Source organism: Leiobunum rupestre, chromosome 10, assembly GCF_980474605.1.
Source record: "Leiobunum rupestre chromosome 10, qqLeiRupe1.1.hap1, whole genome shotgun sequence".
NCBI lineage: Eukaryota > Metazoa > Arthropoda > Arachnida > Opiliones > Sclerosomatidae > Leiobunum > Leiobunum rupestre.
The window spans coordinates 8,687,337-8,705,703 of record NC_143393.1 but is presented as its reverse complement, the minus strand read 5'-3'; the positions used below and the strand labels follow the sequence as shown (position 1 = coordinate 8,705,703).

Genomic DNA, 18,367 nt, shown 5'->3' with positions numbered 1-18,367 from the left:
TATAATAAGCAATAAAAAATATTAATATCAAAATACAAATGTACATTTTCACGCTAATAAAATAAGCTTTACCTTCTGTAACTTCTTTTTGTTGTATAATAATCTTAGTTTCATCCGCAGCTTCTTCATATTTTGGTTCGGGTTTCTCGGATGGAAGTTCCACACTCAAAGACTCTTCAGCGTCTTCTGGTTGAGGTTTGACTTTAGGTTTGATTTTCTTTTTCTGCGGAATTTGGAATGTTTCCTCGACGTCTTCCGGTTTCTCCGGTTCAGGCTGCTCTTCTGGTTTTAATTTCACCGCGAAGGACTCCTCGACTGGTCCAGTTTCTTTTGGTTTTTTCTTTCTCGGAAGTTTAACCGCGAATTCAGTATCCTCTCGACTTTCTACGCGCTCCGTAGTCTCCTCGGTCGTTTTGAGAGTGGCTTTGAAGTCTTCGGAGATATGTTGTTCCTTTTTACGTACCCTCCTGATGGACACGAACTCTGTCGTCTCGTCTTCTTCGCCTTCTTGCACCGTGGTTGTCTCGTCGTAGGTCTCCTCGTCTTCGTACACATCCACGTCTTTAATAACCTCAACCTCTTTCTTAATAGAAAGTTCCGCGGAGTCTTCAGTGGTCTCAAACTTTACTTTCTTTACCTTTTCTTTAACGACGATTTTAGCTGTCTCCTCAACCGTTTCCGTTGGCTTTTCTTCTTTGGGTTTTTCTTTTAACGTAACGTCGAAGGATTCATCGGTATCTTTGGGCTTCTTTTTCTTTTCCGGTTTAATCGTAAACTCTTCGTCAACGTCTTCCGGTTTGTCTTTGGGCTTCTTTTTCGTTTTGGGCTTAAGATTAAATGTCTCTTCAACCGGCCCTCCGTCTTCCGGTTTATCTTTGGGGAATGAAACTGACACTTCCGACGTTTCCTCGACGATTGATTGCCTTTTGCGGATGGTAACCTGTTCCGAGATGTCCTCGACGGTTGTTCGTCGTTTGAACGAAACTGTCTTTTCGATTTCTTCAATTTCGTCCCGACGTTCGTCATCTTCTTCAATGAACACGTCTTTCTCAATGATAACTTCCTTCTTTATCGTAACCTCGGCCGCTTCTTCGGTGGTAACGTAAGGTTTCTTCTCTTCTTCTTTAACGATGGTTAAGTCAGCCTCCTCTACCTCTTCCACAACTGGTTTTGGTTTCGGCTTTGAGGGAAGGGTAAGGGCGAAGGACTCCTCCGTGTCCAAAGGCTTTTGTGGCTTTTCTTTCGGCTTCATTTTCACCTCGAACGTTTCTTCAACCGGCTCGTCCTTCGGCTTCTTCTTTTTCTTAGTTGGTAGCGTAAACTCGGCCTCGGGTCCTTCAGGCGTCTCATCAGGCTTCTTTGGTTTGAGTTTGAATTCAGTAGACACTTCGTCTTCTTCCACGATCTTCTTCTTGCGAGATAATTTCACCACCTCCTCCGACTCTTCTTCGGATTGTTCTTCGATGATGACCTCTTTCTTAATTGTCACTTCCGACGCTTCTTCGACGACCTTGTACTCTTCTCTCTCCGATTTGAGGATAATGGTAGTATCCGTAGTTTCTTCGGTCGTTGATTCGTCTTCGAGTACCGGCTTCGGCTTGGGTTTCACGACGAATGTCTCTTCGACAGCAGACTCTTCTTTCACTGGCTCTTTAGGTTTGGTAGGTATTTCGAATGTGGCTTCCTCGTCGACAGATTCGGTTGGCTTTGGCTTCTTAAGTTTCAACGGTACTTTAAAGCTTTCTTCAACCGGTTTTTCCTCATCGGGCTTTTTCAACGTGACCTCAGATTCGACAGTCTCATCTTTTTTAATTTTGAGGCTAACTTTCTCCTCCGTGTCTTCGGTAATAGAAGCTTTCTTTTTCTTTGCTTTAGTAATTGTAGGTTTGAGCTCTTCGGGTTGCTCTACTTCCTCAATGATAATCTCTTTCTTGACGGTGACTTCGGCTTCCTCTTCTGTTATTTTGTATTCCCGCTTCTCTTCGACGATCTTTATGTCGATACTTTCTTCGACAGTCTCTACCGGTTTTTCCTCTTTCGGTTTATCAGGCAAAGTCACCTTATAAGATTCTTCTATTTCCGTAATTTCTTTCGGTTTTTCCGGCTTTTTACCCAGCGTAATCTCCGCTTCCACGTCTTGCGGTTTGTCTTTCTTTTTAGGTTTTTTCTTCAACGTGAATTTTTCTTCAACTTCTTCAACTTGTTCTTCCTTTGGTTTTCCAAGCTTAAATTCCGCCTCGGCTTCTTCTTCTACGACTGGTTTAATTTTCGGCTTCTTTTTGAGAGTGATTTTCTCTTCTACGTCCTCAACAGGCTTAACTTCCTCTTCTTGAGGTGTTTGGAGCTTGAATTCCGCTTCGGCTACTTCTTCTACGATAGGCTTTTTGGCTTTCTTCTTGAGGGTGAATTTTTCCTCTACTTCTTCAACAGGCTTATCCTCCTCCTTCGGCTTTTCCAGCTTAAATTCCGCCTCAACGTCTTCCTCAACGACCGGCTTAATCTTCGGCTTCTTTTTGAGAGTGATTTTCTCTTCTACGTCCTCAACAGGCTTAACTTCCTCTTCTTGAGGTGTTTGGAGCTTGAATTCCGCTTCGGCTACTTCTTCTACGATAGGCTTTTTGGCTTTCTTTTTGAGGGTGAATTTTTCCTCTACTTCTTCATCAGGCTTATCCTCCTCCTTCGGCTTTTCCAGCTTAAATTCCGCCTCAACGTCTTCCTCAACGACCGGCTTAATCTTCGGCTTCTTTTTGAGGGTGATCTTTTCTTCCACTTCTTCTACCTTCTCCTCCTTTGGTTTTTCGAGCTTAATTTCGGTTTCAACTACTTCATCTTCAACAGGTTTCTTAGGCTTCTTTTTAATAACAATCTTTTCTTCTACAATCTCAACAATTTCTTCTTTTGGTTTTACTAATTTTATTTCTTCTTCCACGACCTCTTCGACGACGGGCTTTGGTTTGAGGGTAAATTTAGTCTCAACTTCTTCCGGCGCTTCTTGAACATCCGGTTTATCGGAGACAGCTTCGTCCAAAGGTTCTTCGACGACTATCGCTTGTTGTTCTTCCGGCTTTACGGCGATGACCCGTTCGGGCGCGTATTCACCTTCTTCGACCACTTTCTCGTCGGCGGTTTGAGGTTGTTCTTCTAGTGCCTCGTGGAATGTGTACTCTTCCACCTCCTCCAACTCAACGACATCGGACGATATCTTCAAATCGGCCTCCATTTCGTGAATCGATTTTTTCTTTTTCTTGGGTATCATGACGGCGAAAGTTTCTTCCGTGTCTTCTGGCTCGGTTGGCTCTTTCGGTTCTGGTTTCTTAAGTTGAATACTGAAGCTTTCTTCAACTGGTTTGCTTTCGGGTACTGGTTTAGGCTCAATGGGAATACATTCCTGGTACTCTTCCTCAACTTCAACTACCTCCTCCACGACTTGAACCTTCTTTGGTTCGGGAAGTTTGGTAAGTTTTAATTTTTTCATGGCGGCACCCAGAATTTGTTCTTCTTTGGGCTTTTCTTCGAGTGGAAGCTGCTTGGGGGTCTTCTTTTTCACTGGAACCAGTTTCGGCATTTCTTCGAGCTTTTCTTCAGGCTTTTTCTCCTTCGGTTTCTTTTCTTCAACTGTGCGGTTACAAATACAGGGCACTTATATTAGTTAAATCGTACCGGTAAACGAAACCCTGTAAAAAGCTGATTAAAGCTGGTTAATTTGAAATAGAATGACTTAATAAGCCATGCTCGTTTTTAAAAGCATTATACTTACCCTCGCATTTTGTTTAATTTATTTATTGGTTTTTAAGTTTAAATTATTTAGATTTTTAAGCATTGTTTTTAGTTTAACTATATAGGAAGCGGTTTAATTTATTTAGACTAATTTTTAAAGCATTGTTTTCAAAAAGCGATTTGTTAAAGCGTTTAAAGCCATGGTTTAGATTTAGACAAAATGGAGTGTTCTTACCTAATTCTTCGGGCTTACTCTCTTCTGTTATAATTTCCTCGGGTTTAACGTCGGGTTTAAGAATTATTTCAGTTTTAGCATCTTCTCTAACCGGTTCAGTTTTAGGCGTGATTATTTCCGATGTTTCAGCCACTTCTTCCGTCTTAGGTTTCTTAGGTCTCTTTAACTGAATCGTTTCAGCCACGTCTTCCGGTTTACTTTCATCGGGTTTATTTTCGGTAAGCAGTTTAACTGTCGCCTCCGGTGTCTCTTCCGGAGCCTCGACTTTAGGCTTTAGGGTTAATTTAACTTCCGTTTCTTCTTCTTTCACTTCTTGGGGCTTTGGAATGACCACTTCGGCTTCGGCAACTTCGTCTTTGATGACCTTAGGCTTTTTAACTTTCTTAACTTTGATTTCCGTAGTCTCGTCTTTAGGCTTTTTGGGCTTTTTAAGTTTGATGGTTTCCGTGACCTCATCGGGTTTTTCTTCGGGCACCTCATCCGGAAGTGTTACTTTCACTTCCTCTATCTCTTCAGGCTTTTTCAAAGAAGGTTTTCTAGTAATTTTAACTGAAATTTCTTCAACCTTTTCGTCAACGGGCTTGGGTACCTCAATTTCTTCAGAAACTTCTTCGGGTTTCTTGACCTTCTTTTTAGGTTTTTTAAGCTCAATTACTTCGGTCACTTCTTCCTGTACATCCTCCGAAGCCTTCTCAGGCAAAGATATTTCAGCTTGGGTAGCTTCATCTGGTTTTTTCAAAGAAGGTCTCTTTGCAAGTTTTACCGAGACCTCTTCAGCCTTTTCTTCGACTGGCTTAGGTACCTCCAACTCTTCGGCAACGTCATCAGGTTTCTTAACCTTCTTTTTAGGTTTCTTAAGTTCAATAACTTCCGTTACTTCTTCCGGTTTTTCAACCACTTGCTGTTCAGGTGCCTTTTCTGGCAGGGATATTTGTACCTCGGCAACATCTTCCGGTTTTTCCAGGGACGGTTTTTTGGTTATTTTTACAGAAATTTCCTCCGTTTCTTCCTCAGAAGGCTTTGGTACTTCCAATTCCTCTGTAACATCCTCGGTCTTCTGCTCTTTCTTTTTAGGCTTTTTAAGTTGAATTGTTTCTGAAACCTCTTGAGGAGCTTCGGGAGTTTCATCGACTTTCTCTGGTTTCTTTAATTTAACTGTTTGGATCGAGTCTTCCACCTTCTCGACGTCCGTAGTTGGTTGGACTAGTTCCTCGTCTTTGGTGACATCCGCTTGTTCTGTATCTTGGGGTACCATTTCAATTTTATCGGTGGTTTCGAGAACGACCTCTGATACACCTGGAACTTTGAGAAGAGCCTCACCTCTAATCTCTTTCGCTTTATCTTTTGTTGTCTCTAAGATTTCAAGTTCCGTAGTCTCGTACTCTTTATCGGGAGCCATGGTAACTTTGCCAAGTTTTAACAAGGCGTCGGTTTGCTCCTCGGTGGCCTTCTCCGTGTCCTCTGGCTTCTTAGGTTTCAACTCAAGGGTCACCTCCTCCGTAACCTCGGAGACGCCAGGAACTTTAATGAGCGATTCGCCTTTTATCTCTTTAGCCTTGTCCTCGGTTGTTTGAACGACCTCGAGCTCGGTCATTTCATCGGTTTGGTCCGAGGTGACCGACACTTTTCCGAGTTTCAGTAAAGCTTCGGTTTTTATCTCTTCTGCCTTTTCTTTGTCTTTTGCCTTTTTGGGTTTCAGCTCAACTGTCATTTCTTCGGACACTTCGGATACTTTTGGGACCTTAAGAAGTTCGTCTTCTTTCAGAGGTTTGGCTTCATCCGTTTCGGTCTTTCTTATCGTAAAGGATTCGGTAGTTTCTTCAGACAACTCAGTTACGCTTTCTTTCGGTACCCTAAGAAGTTCGTCTTCTTTTTTAGTGACGGCCTCGTCTGGTTTCACTCTATCGATGGACAACGTCTCAGCAGTTTCTTCCGTAGACTCTGACACCTTTGGAATTCTTAGAAGAGCCTCGCTCTTGATTTCTTTGGCAGTTTCCTGCACTTCTTCATCGGGTAAGATGGTTTCCGTCACTTCGGGGGTTTCCGTAAGTTGAGTCTCTTTGGATATTTTCAGGAGCTGGTCGGTTTTACTTTCCTTAGCTACTTCCGGTTTTTGTTCTACCGGCGTGATACTTTCCGTCGTCTCGGGAGTCTCGGCTAGCTGCGTTTCTTTCGATATTTTCAATAGATCTTCACTCTTCACCTTTTTGGCTACCTCGGGTTTCTTTTCTTCCGGCGCGATTGTTTCCGTTACCTCGGGAGTTTCGACTAATTGCGTTTGTTTAGATATTTTTAAGAGGTCTTCGCTTTTGACTTCTTTAGCCACTTCCGGTTTTTTATCTTCCGGCGTGATCGTTTCCGTCACCTCGGGAGTTTCTACTAACTGACTTTCTTTAGATATTTTTAAGAGGTCTTCACCCTTAACCTTTTTAGCCACTTCCGGTTTCTTTTTATCCGGTTTAATGGTTTCCGTTATTTCGGGAGTTTCAACAATTTGACTTTCTTTAGATATGTTTAATAGCTGTTGGCTTTTAACCTCGTCGGCCACTTCGGCTTGGACTTGTTCGGGTTTAATCGTTTCGGTTATCTCGGGAGTTTCTATTAACTGTGTTTCTTTAGATATCTTTAATAACTCTTCGCTCTTTACCTCTTTAGCAACTTCCGGTTGTTTTTCGTCAAGTTTAATGGTTTCAGTTGTTTCAGGGGATTCCGTTAGCTGTGTCTCTTTAGATATTTTTAGCAGCGCGTCCATTTTAATGGTAGTAACCGATTTACTTTCAATCGTTTCTTCGGCGAACGTTTCGGTAGTTTCCTCAGTGACGCTAGACACTTTAGGTATTTTTAATAATTGTTCCGTAGATATTTCTTGGGCAGATTTAGAATCGATCTTATCAGGTTTGAGCTCTTCGGGGAACTCTTCCGTTAATTCACTAACACCCGGAACTTTAAGTAACTCTTCGGATTTAATTTCGGTAACCCGTTCTTCGGGTGCTTCCTCTTTAACCGTTAAAGTAACCGAGTCCGTAGGTACTTCCTCACTGACCACCTCGGCGGTCTTAATCTCGATCGTCTTTGGTTTCTTTTTCTTTTTCAAAGTAACCGTTCCCTCCGTGGTTTCCGGAGTTGGCGTATCCTCCGAGATAGATTTCTTCTTTTTCTTTTTGATGGTGACTTTGGTTTCAGTTACATCAGGGACTTCCGGCTTTTCGATGACTTCCGGTTGTTCTTTCACGTCCGGTTTAGTCAACGTAATAACGTCTTGGGTTTCTTCCGTAATTTCAGCTTGTTGGGGTTTTTCTTGAACGGTAACCATTATCTCTGAGGGAACTTGGTCCTCTTTCAGAGTAACTACCTCAGACGGTATCGCCTCATCAACAACCTCGTCCTTTTCAACCAGTTCGGTGATTTCGAGCTTCGCCTCGCTTACGTCTTCTGGTTTCTTTTTCTTTTTCTTAAGAGTCACAGTTTCTTCGGATTTGTCTTCGGGTATTGACTTCTTTTTCTTTTTAATGGTAACTTTGGTCTCAACTTCAATCACTTCGCCTTCTTCTTTCTCGTCAACAGCGTCGGGCTGAATTTCGCCCTTTGGTTTTAAAGTGACGGTTTCCACCGATTCTTCCGTAAGCTCAGCCGCTTGCGGTTTTTCAGGGAGGGATACCTTGAGATCTTGCGGTTTCTCGTCCTGAGTAACCGGCTCTGTAGACGTGGCGGTCACTTCTTCAATTGATTCTTCGGCCTCACTGTCCTTGACCTCTGTTTTGGGCTTCTTTTTCTTTTTAAGAGTGACCGTTTCCTCAGTCGTTTCCGGAGTTGGTTTTTCCTCCGAAATTGACTTCTTTTTCTTTTTAATGGTTACTTTCGTTTCAAGTTCTTTCTCCTCTGGTTTTTCTTCTACAATCACCTCTGGTTTTTCTTCAGGCTTGGGTTTAAGAGTTAAAGTCTCAGCTGTCTCTTCAGACAACTCGGCGGCTTGAGGTTTCTCGGGAAGAGTTACTTTTATATCGCGTGATTTTTCATCTTGTTCGATTTCTTTGGTAGGTACGGCAGACACGGCCTCAAGTACTTCCTCCGGTTGAGTGATCTCCATTTTCTCTTCAGCGACTTCTGGTTTGGGCTTCTTTTTCTTTTTAAGAGTGACGGATTCAGGAGTGGAGTCGTCAGTGAGGGATTTCTTCTTTTTCTTTTTGATGGTAACTTTAGTTTCAACTTCCCTGTCTTCAGACGGTCTCTCCTCTAGTACTTCCTGTTCAACCGGTTTATCTTTCTTCGTCTTAAGAGTAATAGTCTCGGCTGTTTCTTCGGTTATTTCGGCCGACTGAGGTTTCTCGGGAAGCGAAACTTTAATTTCGTGAGTCTTTTCATCTTGCTCCAATTCCTTAATCGGAGCGCCGGTCGCCTCATCGATTACCTCATCCGGTACGGTTAATTCTATTTTCTCCTCGCTGATCTCCTCCTTCTTAGGTTTCTTTTTCTTTTTCAGGATTACTGTTTCCTGTTCAGGAGCCGTTTCGATCTCGGTAATAGACTTCTTTTTCTTTTTCATGGTAATTTTCACTTCGCTTTCCTTGTCTTCTTCCGGTTTATCCTCAACAACTTCCTGTTCGACAGGTTTATCTTTGGGCTTAAACGTAATCGTTTCGGTTGTTTCTTCCTCGAGATCGGCTCTTTGCGGCTGTACCGGAGTGGTTACTTCGAGGTGTTTCGTGATTCGCTCCGTTTTTACCGTAACTATCTCGCTAGTAGTCACCTCATCGACCGTTTCTTCGTCCTGGATTATTTCCTCAATAACCATACTTTCTTCGACAATTTCCGGTTTCGGCTTCTTCTTTTTAAGCTTAACAACCTCAGTGTCCGGTTTTAGTTCTTCTTCCGTTTTGGACTTTTTCTTCTTTTTGATGGTGATTTTGGTTTCCTGTTCCTGAATAATTTCGGGTTGCTCTTCGTCCGCGGGTTTGGGTTCAAGTTTCTTGAGGGACTTAAATTCTACCGTTTCGGATGTTTCCTCGATCGTTTCGGCTAATTGGGGTTTCTCCGGCACCGTAAATGTTAATTCTAAGGGTTTATCCCCGCCCTTTTCGAATGTCACTATATTACCTTTAATTTCCTCTATAACTTCGTCCTCTTGGGTTGTGACGACGCTTTCGCTCACTTTCGACATTTTGAAGGTCGTAGTCTCCACTTCAGTAACCTGCTCGGTCGAAGGTCTGCGCGTCGTTTTGACTGTTACCATTTCCGTTACCTCACCAGGCGCCTGAGTGATCTTTGCGATTGTCAATAACTTATCCGTGCTTGTTTCGGTTGGTTTTTCTTCCGTGATTTTCAGCATTTCTAGCGCTTCAACAAATTCTTCCGGCACCGACTCGTCCACTGTCTCTTCCGTCCGCGTTTTTCTAGTCTTTGTCTTCTTAGTTACCGTCAAACCTTCTCGGGTGATCGTTGTTTCAGTCGTCTCCGTTTCCTCAACCGTAACATCATCCTTCTTTTTCGGTTTCATCGTGACCTTCAACTCAACCGGCTTCTCTTCTACTTCCTCCGTAACGGTTACTTTTTCGATGGTCTTCTTCTTCGGTTTTTCCTTCTTCTTGAGTTGAATGATCGTGGAAGTATCTTCGGAGGTCTCGGGCTGTTCGCCTTCGAAAGAGTCCAAACTCGACACCCGAACAATCGTTTTCTCTTCAGTGATCTCCGACGCGAATGTTTCTTCATTGATAATATGGAACTCGAATTCGTCCACCATTTCCCAGTCGATATAGTCGACGTTTTCGAATGGTATATTGATTTTTGAAATGTCTTTCTTGGTAATTTCAACCTCGCTCACTTCTTTAGGCTTCTTTTTCGACTTGATAGTAATGTCCACTTCTTCAATCTCCTCGATCTTCTCTTTAGACTCTTTGCGTTTGGGTTTCTCTTTCGGCTTTTTCTTTTTCAGGGTCACATCAGCTTTCTCGGTAATTTCTTCAATTACTTCTTCCTCTTCTTCAGTAACCTTTTTGGGCCTCTTAAGCCCCACTGAAATTTCGGTGACCTCGTCCTCTGGTCGGGTTATTTGGATCTCTTCGCTGAATTCGGGTTGTTCCTCATCCTCAAATATCATGACACCTTCCGCTTTAAACTCTCGCGGCTTTTTCTTGGAAGTTATTTTGATAGACTTGGCTTGGAATTCTGGTTGTAGCTCTTCTTCTTCGACAGTTATCTCGACTATCTCTTGATCATCCGGCTTCTTCTTAAGTTTAAGACCGACGGTTTCAGTTACAGTGTCTTCTTGCACAATACTCTCGGTGATGATGGGCATCTCTTGAAGCTGCAGCGAATCTCGCTTGATGTGTTTAATCTTTTCTTCTAATTTAACTTCAGGAGCCTCGTCTTGTTCTTCGATAATCGGTCTTGTTAAGCCCACGGTCGTACTCTCGACTTCTTGGTCTGTAACGTCTTCGATTGTGGGACGGCTGGGTTTGACTTCACCCGTAGTATAGACTTCGGAGATTTCAGTGTATTCGACGATTTTATCACCTTCTCTGGCGAAACGAATAGTTTTAGCCGTGTGAGTTTTCTCGACTTCCTCCGTCGCCTTGGGTATTTCGGTTTCTTCTTCCGGCTCCGTGACAATGAACTCGGACGTTTCCTTGACGCTCTCCTTTCGTTTTTGTTTTACGTCAAATGTGGTCTCAGTCTCGATTGGTTTCAGTAACTGCTCGATGACTTCGGTAATCTTAGCACTAGCCGTTTTAGTCTGATCGAAGAACTCTTCGGCAAATTCGTCTTTGAACGTTTCGTCGAAAGAGAAACTTTCTTTTTCGAAGAAGGATACGGTGGCCGTTTCTTTGAAGTGAACTTTCTTGGGTTTCATGTCCTCAACCGATGTCTCCGCTTCGATTGAAGATACCAGAATTGATTCTTGGACGGGTGTGTTGGGACGAGCGACTGATTCTTTGGGCTTCTTCGTAATGAGTTCTTCCACGTTGATTTCAGTGACGGCTTCCTCGACGACCAACGGTTGCTCGGGTGCCAAAGACGGCTTGGCTTGAGTAGTAACGACTGATTCGGGTTTGAACTCCTCGGGCGTGTCACCTGTTTGGACTTCGGTAATTACCAAATGCTCTTCGGGACTCACTTGGGGCTTAGCTTTCGATTCTTTGGGAAGCACCTCTTCGAAATAATCTTCCTTTTGGTCGATTACGAGCTCACTAACGGTAATGTGCTTTTCGGTAGGAAGGGAAAAGGGAGCAGTGATCTCGGCCGGTTTAGGTTTAGTTTTAAATTCAGTTTCTTTTTGACTAGTTTCCACCTCTGATACTATTACATGCTCTATGGAACCAACACTAAAGTCCGCCGTAACCTCGGCGGGCAACTTACCAGAGACGAATTCTTCCTCTTTGACTTGAATTACGGTTTCGCTTACCAGGACATGTTCCGCGGATGGTAGGCTAAAGGTCGCGCCCTCTTCTTTTGGCATTTGCAAAGTAAATTCGGCCCCTTCTTGTTGGGTAGTAGTTTCGATAACCGAAATATGTTTGTCGGTGGGGATGCTAACCGTAGCTTGAACTTCACCGGGGGCCTTACCCGCCTCGAAAGTCGTTTCCCGGTCTTGGGAAACGACTTGAATTACTTCGATGGACTCTTCACTGGGAACTGTGAATTGAGCCGTTACCGTGGCAACCGGTTTATCGGGCGCGAAAGTGTCTTCTTTAACCGCCGTCTCAACTTCACTGATCACGACATGATCCGTAGTTGGTACTGTTAATTTAGCAGTCACTTCTCCCGGTAACTGACCGGGGACAAAAGTACCTTCTTTAATCGTGGTTTCGGTTTCTAATACTACGACGTGTTCTTCCATCCTGATGGAAGTTTCCGCTGAGGCTGTCTTTGGCATCTTTTCGGTGGTCAATTCTCCCTCTTTTTGTTCGGTATCTACGGAGGAAATTATTAAGTGCTGCTCGCTGTCGACCGAAACACCGGCTGTGGCTGTAAATGGCTTTTCATCCGGCGCTAATTCTTCTTCTTTCACGTTGATCTCAACGCCAGAGACGACGATGTGCTCCTCGGTTGGAACCGTGAATGGTGCCGTAATTTCGCCCGGTAGTTTACCAGCCTTAAATTCACCTTCTTTGGTATAGTCTTCTATTTCCGATATCACAACGTGTTCCTCCGCTGGAATCGTCACACCAACTTGCTGGCTAGAAGGGGCTTTTGGCGTTACTAATTCTTCTTCCGTGTCTTGTAGGCCAACCTCGGATACCGTTACGTGACGTTCCGTTGGAACGTCAAACGTAGCGGACACCATTTCTGGGAGTTTTTCGGGTTTGAACTCGCCTTCTTTGACTTCTGGTTGAACCTCTCCCACCGTGACGTGATCTTCCGTGTTTACGGTGAAAGGGGCAGTTATGGCTTGAGGTATTTTGCCGGGTACAAATTCACCCTCTTTAGCTGCGGTTTCCATTACCGTTACTTCGAGGTGTGTTTCTGTCGGTACGGTGAAATCTATTTGGGAACCGGCTGGAATGGCCTCAGTTTCGATGTCGGTGGGTTTCATTTCGGTCTCAGTTTCGGAAACCATAAGAGGCTCTTCGAATGGAATGGATACTTTAGGATACACCTCATTGGGTAATTTACCGGGCAAGAATTCTCCTTCCCTGGAAGCAGTTTCAACTTCGCTTATAACCACGTGCTCTTCAGTCGGAACGGTAAATCCAGCTTGCGTCGAGGCTGGTGTTTTTTCGGGTACGAATTCGCCCTCCTTCAGCGACGTTTCAGTTTCGATGACGCTAACGTGTTCTTCCAACGAGAACGAAACACCAGGTTGAACCTCATTGGGCAATTTACCAGCCTCAAATTCCGTTTCTTTAGTCGCTGTTTCAATCTCACTAACTACGACATGTTCCTCCGTAGGAACGGTGAAATCTAACGTAACCGTTAAAGGCTTCTTGTCAGGAATGAGCTCGCCTTCCTTGAGTTCAATTTCAGTCGACTCAACCACGATATGCTCTTCGATAGGAACCGTAAATTGAGGTTGGACCTCTCCTGGCAATTTACCCGGTAAAAACTCTCCTTCTTTGGTACTGGTTTCAACTTCTTGTATTACGATATGTTCCTCAGCCGGTACGGAAAAGTCAGCGGTAACTTGACGCGGAATGGATTCCACAGTTAAATGTTCTTCCGTTTGCACCGTTTCGGTGCTCGATACCACAATGTGTTTTTGGGTTGACATCGTAATTTCGGAATATTGTTCACCAGGTAATCTTCCAGGTAAAAATTCGCCTTCTTTGGTGTGACTGTCAACCTCCGAGACAAAAACGTGTTGTTCGAATGGTACGGTGAAATCGAGAGAAATCGTCGCTGGTAGTTTGTCCGGCTGGTACACGTCCTCCTTGATACCAGTTTCGGTCGACGATACCACAATGTGTTCTTCAAGAGGGATAGAAACGCTAGGTTGAACTTCGTTTGGAAGTTTACCGGGCGCAAATTCACCTTCCTTGGAGTCGATTTCGACCTCTTCGACAATGATGTGCTCTTTGGTGGATACGCTCATACCAGCGGTGGCCGTTGGTGGTATTTTGAGCTCCGAAAGCTCTTCTTCTTTTTGGGCAGTTTCCGTTTCAGAAACTACAATATGTTCTTCCAACGGTATAGACGATTCCGGTTGAACTTCGCCTGGTAATTTACCTGGTAAAAATTCCCCTTCTTTGGAGTCGGGCAGAATTTCCGTAACTTCGATGTGTTGTTCAACGGGAATGGTAAAGCCCGCTTTTGTCGTAACAGGCGCTTTATCCTCCGGCAGCTCACCTTCTCTTTGTTCACTCTCCGTTGACAGCACGACTATATGTTCCTCGAGTCGCACGGATACGTTAGGTTCGACACTGGATGGAAATTGGTCAACCACCAGTTCGGACTCTTGGGAGGCCGTTTCAACTTCCGATACCACTATGTGTTCCGTCGTTAATAAGCTGGAGCCAGCCGTTACTTCCGGCGGAAGTTTTATGGGAGCTAGTTCTTCTTCCTTGTTGTGTACATCAGTTTCGGAAACGACTAAGTATTCTTCAGCCGGAACTGTGAAACTGGCTGTTGTAGTTTTGGGCAATTGACCCGGAACAAATTCCCCTTCCTGGTCCTCCGTTGTTACTTCAGCTACGACTACGTGTTCTTCGGTTGGTACGGTAAAATCAATGGAAATAGTAACCGGGGTTTTGAGGGGTGCCAGGTCACCTTCTTTCTGTTCCGTCTCCGTTTGATAAACCACAACGTGCTCTTCAGATGGAATGGAAACGGTGGCTTGGGACTCATTGGGCAATTGTCCGGCCTGAAATTCGCCTTCCTTGGTATGAACCTCGGCTTCAGTTACCATTAAATGATCCTCAGCCGGCACCGAGAATTTGGCGGTAGTTGTTTGAGGCGTCTTTTCTTCCGGAAGTACATCTTCTTTCACTTCCGACGTTACTTCCGTTACGGTGACGTGTTGTTCAGTTGGAACCGACACATCGGCAGTCCAGGTGTTGGGTAACATACCCGGGACGTAGTCGCCTTCCTTACTGTCAACCTCAACTTCGGTAATAACAACGTGCTCGTCGTAAGGAATGGAAAATTTAGGGGCTACCTGGGGTGGAATGACCAGGGGTGCCATCGATTCTTCCATGACGCTGGTTTCGGTTTCAATAACCGTTATATGTTCGGTGGTAGAAATATCAACTTCGGCTGTCTTGCTCTGGGGAATTTTCTCAACTGTAATTTCAGTTTCCCGGGTACCACTCTCCGTTTGAGTCACAACGATATGTTCCGTCGTTGATATGGATACCTCGGCGCTGCTTTCCTGTATTTTCACGGGTTGAATGAACTCGTCTTCTTTCAGATTATATTCCGCTTCGGAAATCACAAGATGTCTTTCTGTGGGAACGGTGAAGTCCAAGTTGATTGTGGCTGGAAGTTTATCGGGTTTGAGATCACCCTCTTTCTGTTCGGTTTCGATTTGGTCAATAACAACGTGTTCCAGAGTAGGTACGCTGAATCCAGCTTGAACCGTACTTGGCAAAGTCGGGGTGGTAAACTCGTCCTCCTTCTGGTTGGAAGATACTTCAGTTACAGTAACGTGTTCCTCCGTTAACACGGATAAGTTAGCGTTTGTTGTTGGCATGACCTTATCGGGTTTCAGGTCTTCCTCCTTTAGGTTCAGTTCCGCTTCCGTTACTATCAAATGATCGATAGCTGAAATTGTAACGCTCGCAGACGTGGTTTTGGGTAACATTGCAACTTCCAAATCCTCTTCTTGCGTGGAAGTTGCCACTTCTGATATTACTAAATGTTCTTCCGTTGGTATGGTGAAACCGAGTGAAGCTTCTACTGGTTTCTTATCAGGTTGAAGTTGCTCTTCCATAACGTTAGATACCACTTCTGATACCACGACGTGTTCTTCCGATTTGACAGTCACTTCGGCGGAACTGGTTGGTGGTAGTTGTCCTGGTACGTAAGGCCCCTCCTTGCCTTCAGCCTCGGTAGTAGAAACGATTATATGTTCTTTAGCATTAATAGATTGGCCTGCTTTAATAGCGGGCGGTATTTTGTCGAGCTTCAGTTTTTCCTCCATAGTATGAACGGACGCTTCTTCGACCAAAATAAATTTTTCGGCGGGTATTTCGACGTGCGCCGTGGCCTCTTTGGGTTTCTTATCCGGTTGGAGCTCGTCCTCCCTCACTTCCGTTACGGTTGACATAATTACCAAATGCTCTTCCGAAGGAATGGCAACGTCGGCTTTCAAAGTAGCCGGCGTCTTTTCCAAGACGAGTTCGGATTCCATATTTTGAATTTGTAACTCGGTAGTCAGGAGATGTTCTCGGGTTGTTACGTCCATTCCAGCTTGAGCTGTAACAGGCGCCTTATCTTCGGGTAGAACATCTTCGGATTGACCCAATTCAACTTCAGAAACGATAATGTGCTCCTCGCTAGGAACTGAAAAACCGGCGGTTATTGTCGAAGGAAGGTCTTTTGGCACGAAACTACCCTCTTTAAGGGCCGATTCGAGTTGATCCACGGTGATGTGCTCTTCGAGAAGCAAGAACATTTCGGCTTCGGCTTCCTTCGGAGCTCTCTCCAATTCCAGGGGTCCCTCTTTCTGACTGGTTTCAATTTCAATTACCTGTATCGGTTGTTCTCCGGGAACAGATACGTCAGCGGTAAATGTTGATGGTGCTTTATCAGGCTGAAATTCTCCTTCTTTGGTTTCGGTGACGACTTCGTAAACTGCAATATGCTCTTGAGAGGGAACGTTAAAGTCGATATTCATCGTAATTGGCACTTTATCAGGACCCAATTCTTCTTCCTTGGCGTCTGTTACCACTTGAGACACGCTGATATGTCTTTCAGTGTCAATACTGAATCCAAGAGTTGTTTCAACTGGTTTCCTATCAGCTGGTAAGACCTCTTCCTTCTGGGTCGTTTCAATTTCCGTGATTTCGAGTCCTTCTGTTGTTTGAATGCTGACCCCCGTTTTGAAACCTTCCGGAATCTTATCGGGAAGTAATTCGCTTTCGTACGTTCCTTCCTTTACCTCGGTAACCACCAAATGTTCCTCAGTAGGAATAGTAAAATCGAGTTCCAACTCTTTGGGTTTGGCTTCCTCGGGTAAAATACCTTCTTCCTGCAACGATTCGTTTTCGCCAACGATAATGTGCTCTAAGAACGGTATGGTAACGTCAGCTTTAAGCTCTCTCGGTTTACTGGAAGGCGTGAATTCATCCTCCATTTCGTGTTTGTCAATTTCAGAGACAACCAAATGAGTCTCTGTTGGAACGCTGAAGTCCAAATTAATCATTTCCGGGGCCTTTGGTTGTTCTAGTACGTCCTCTTTGGTATCGGACACCACTTCCGAAACAAGCAAATGCTCTTCGGTTGGAATTGAAAATGGAAGCGCTTGTTCTTTGGGTTTCTTTTCCGGTATGAATTCGCTCTCCTTCGTCGCTGTTTCCATTTCCGAGACGATCAGATGCTCCGCTACGTTTACACCCATTTGGGCTTCGGATTCTTTAAGTTTTTCAGGCACAAATTCCTCCTCTTTCTGGGTCGTCAAAATTTCTGTCACCACCATGTGTTCTTCGGTAGGCACACTCAGGTCGGCTAATAATTCCCTGGGTGCTTTTTCGGGCATTAACTCGTCTTCCATTTGCATAGAAGCGGTTTCGGCCACAGTCAGATGTTTAGAGGTGTCGAAGATCACATGGGCGGAAGCGTCAGCTGGTAGTTTCATCTGGGCCAAATCACCCTCCTTCTGTTGAGTCACGGTTTCCGACACAAGTACGTGTTCCTCGGTTGGTATTGAAACGCTGGCTTCGGATGTGCTCGGTTTCTTATCCGGCGCTAGTTCCGTCTCGTTAAGCGAAGCTTCGGCGGATGTTACTATGATATGTTCCGCTGTTGGAACTGAGAATGGAGCTTGAAATTCCACCACTTTTTCGGCTACAAATTCGCCTTCTTTTTGCACCGCTTGCGTTTCAAACACGACAACGTGATCTTCGGCTGGTATCGATACCGTGGCGGACGCTTCCTTGGGAGCTTTTTCATCGGGAAGTACTTCTTCCTTTTGTTCGGTGACGGTTTGACTAACGCTAATGGCTTCCATATCGGAAAGTACTGGCGTAACGTGTTGTTCTTTGGGTCCCAGAGCTGGTACGAATTCGCTTTCAGTGGAACCGGATGTAACTTCCGAGACGATTAAGCCTTCTTGCGGCGTTATTTCTGCTTCTATATTTTTGCCAGACGGTATTTCTTCCGGCACAAGTTCTTCGTGACTAAGAGACGTAGTCACTTCTGATACTTGCAGTGACTTTTCGTGTGGTAATATCGTCGTAGCCTTTCTCTGGAATGGTACTTCTTTCGCCTTAAATTCTTCTTCTTTTTCACCCGTTTTCAGTTCAGTGATTTCAACTGTTTCTTTGGTAGTGAAGGAGATGACAGCCTCACTGCCGGCGGGCATTGTTTTGACTTCAAGATCGTCGGGTTTGTCTTCGGTTCTGATTTCGCTCACCACTAGAGCAGTATCGCCGGAAACGGTGAAATCGAGTTTATGATCTTCCGGTTGGGCGTCTGGCTTGAGCTCTCCTTCTTTCTGGGATGGCGCAACTTCAGTAATGGACAAAGCTTGTTCCAAAGGCATAGTCGGCTTAATCGTCTGAGAAATTATTTTGTCTTCAGCGAGTTCTTCTTCTCTGATATTGGTTTCGGCTTCGGCCACCACAATTGACTGTTGGGCTACGAGATCGGTAGTCGCTCGCTGCGTTTCCGGTAAAATGTCTTTCTTCAGATCGGCAGAGCTACCGCCGACTGTCAAATCTTCCACGACTACGGACTGAACCTCCATAAGAAGGACTTTGGCTTGTTTTTCGTCAGGCTTTCCTGTCAAGTGCAATTCTTGTTCTTTCAATTCGGCTGCCGTTT

The 18,367-nt window shown here is 44.5% G+C and overlaps 1 protein-coding gene across 1 annotated transcript in view; it reads right to left on the bottom strand.

Moving 5' to 3' along the window:
- The window catches only part of LOC149923570 (uncharacterized), a 94,384-nt gene that overhangs the window by 13,797 nt on the left and 62,220 nt on the right, over positions 1 to 18,367 (bottom strand). Inside the window, exons 50-51 of the mRNA XM_090159820.1 lie at positions 3,953 to 18,367; positions 73 to 3,615 (exon numbers count right to left, since the gene is read on the bottom strand). Coding sequence (XP_090015946.1) covers positions 73 to 3,615; positions 3,953 to 18,367 — 17,958 coding nt within the window. The remainder of the gene's footprint in view (positions 1 to 72; positions 3,616 to 3,952) is intronic.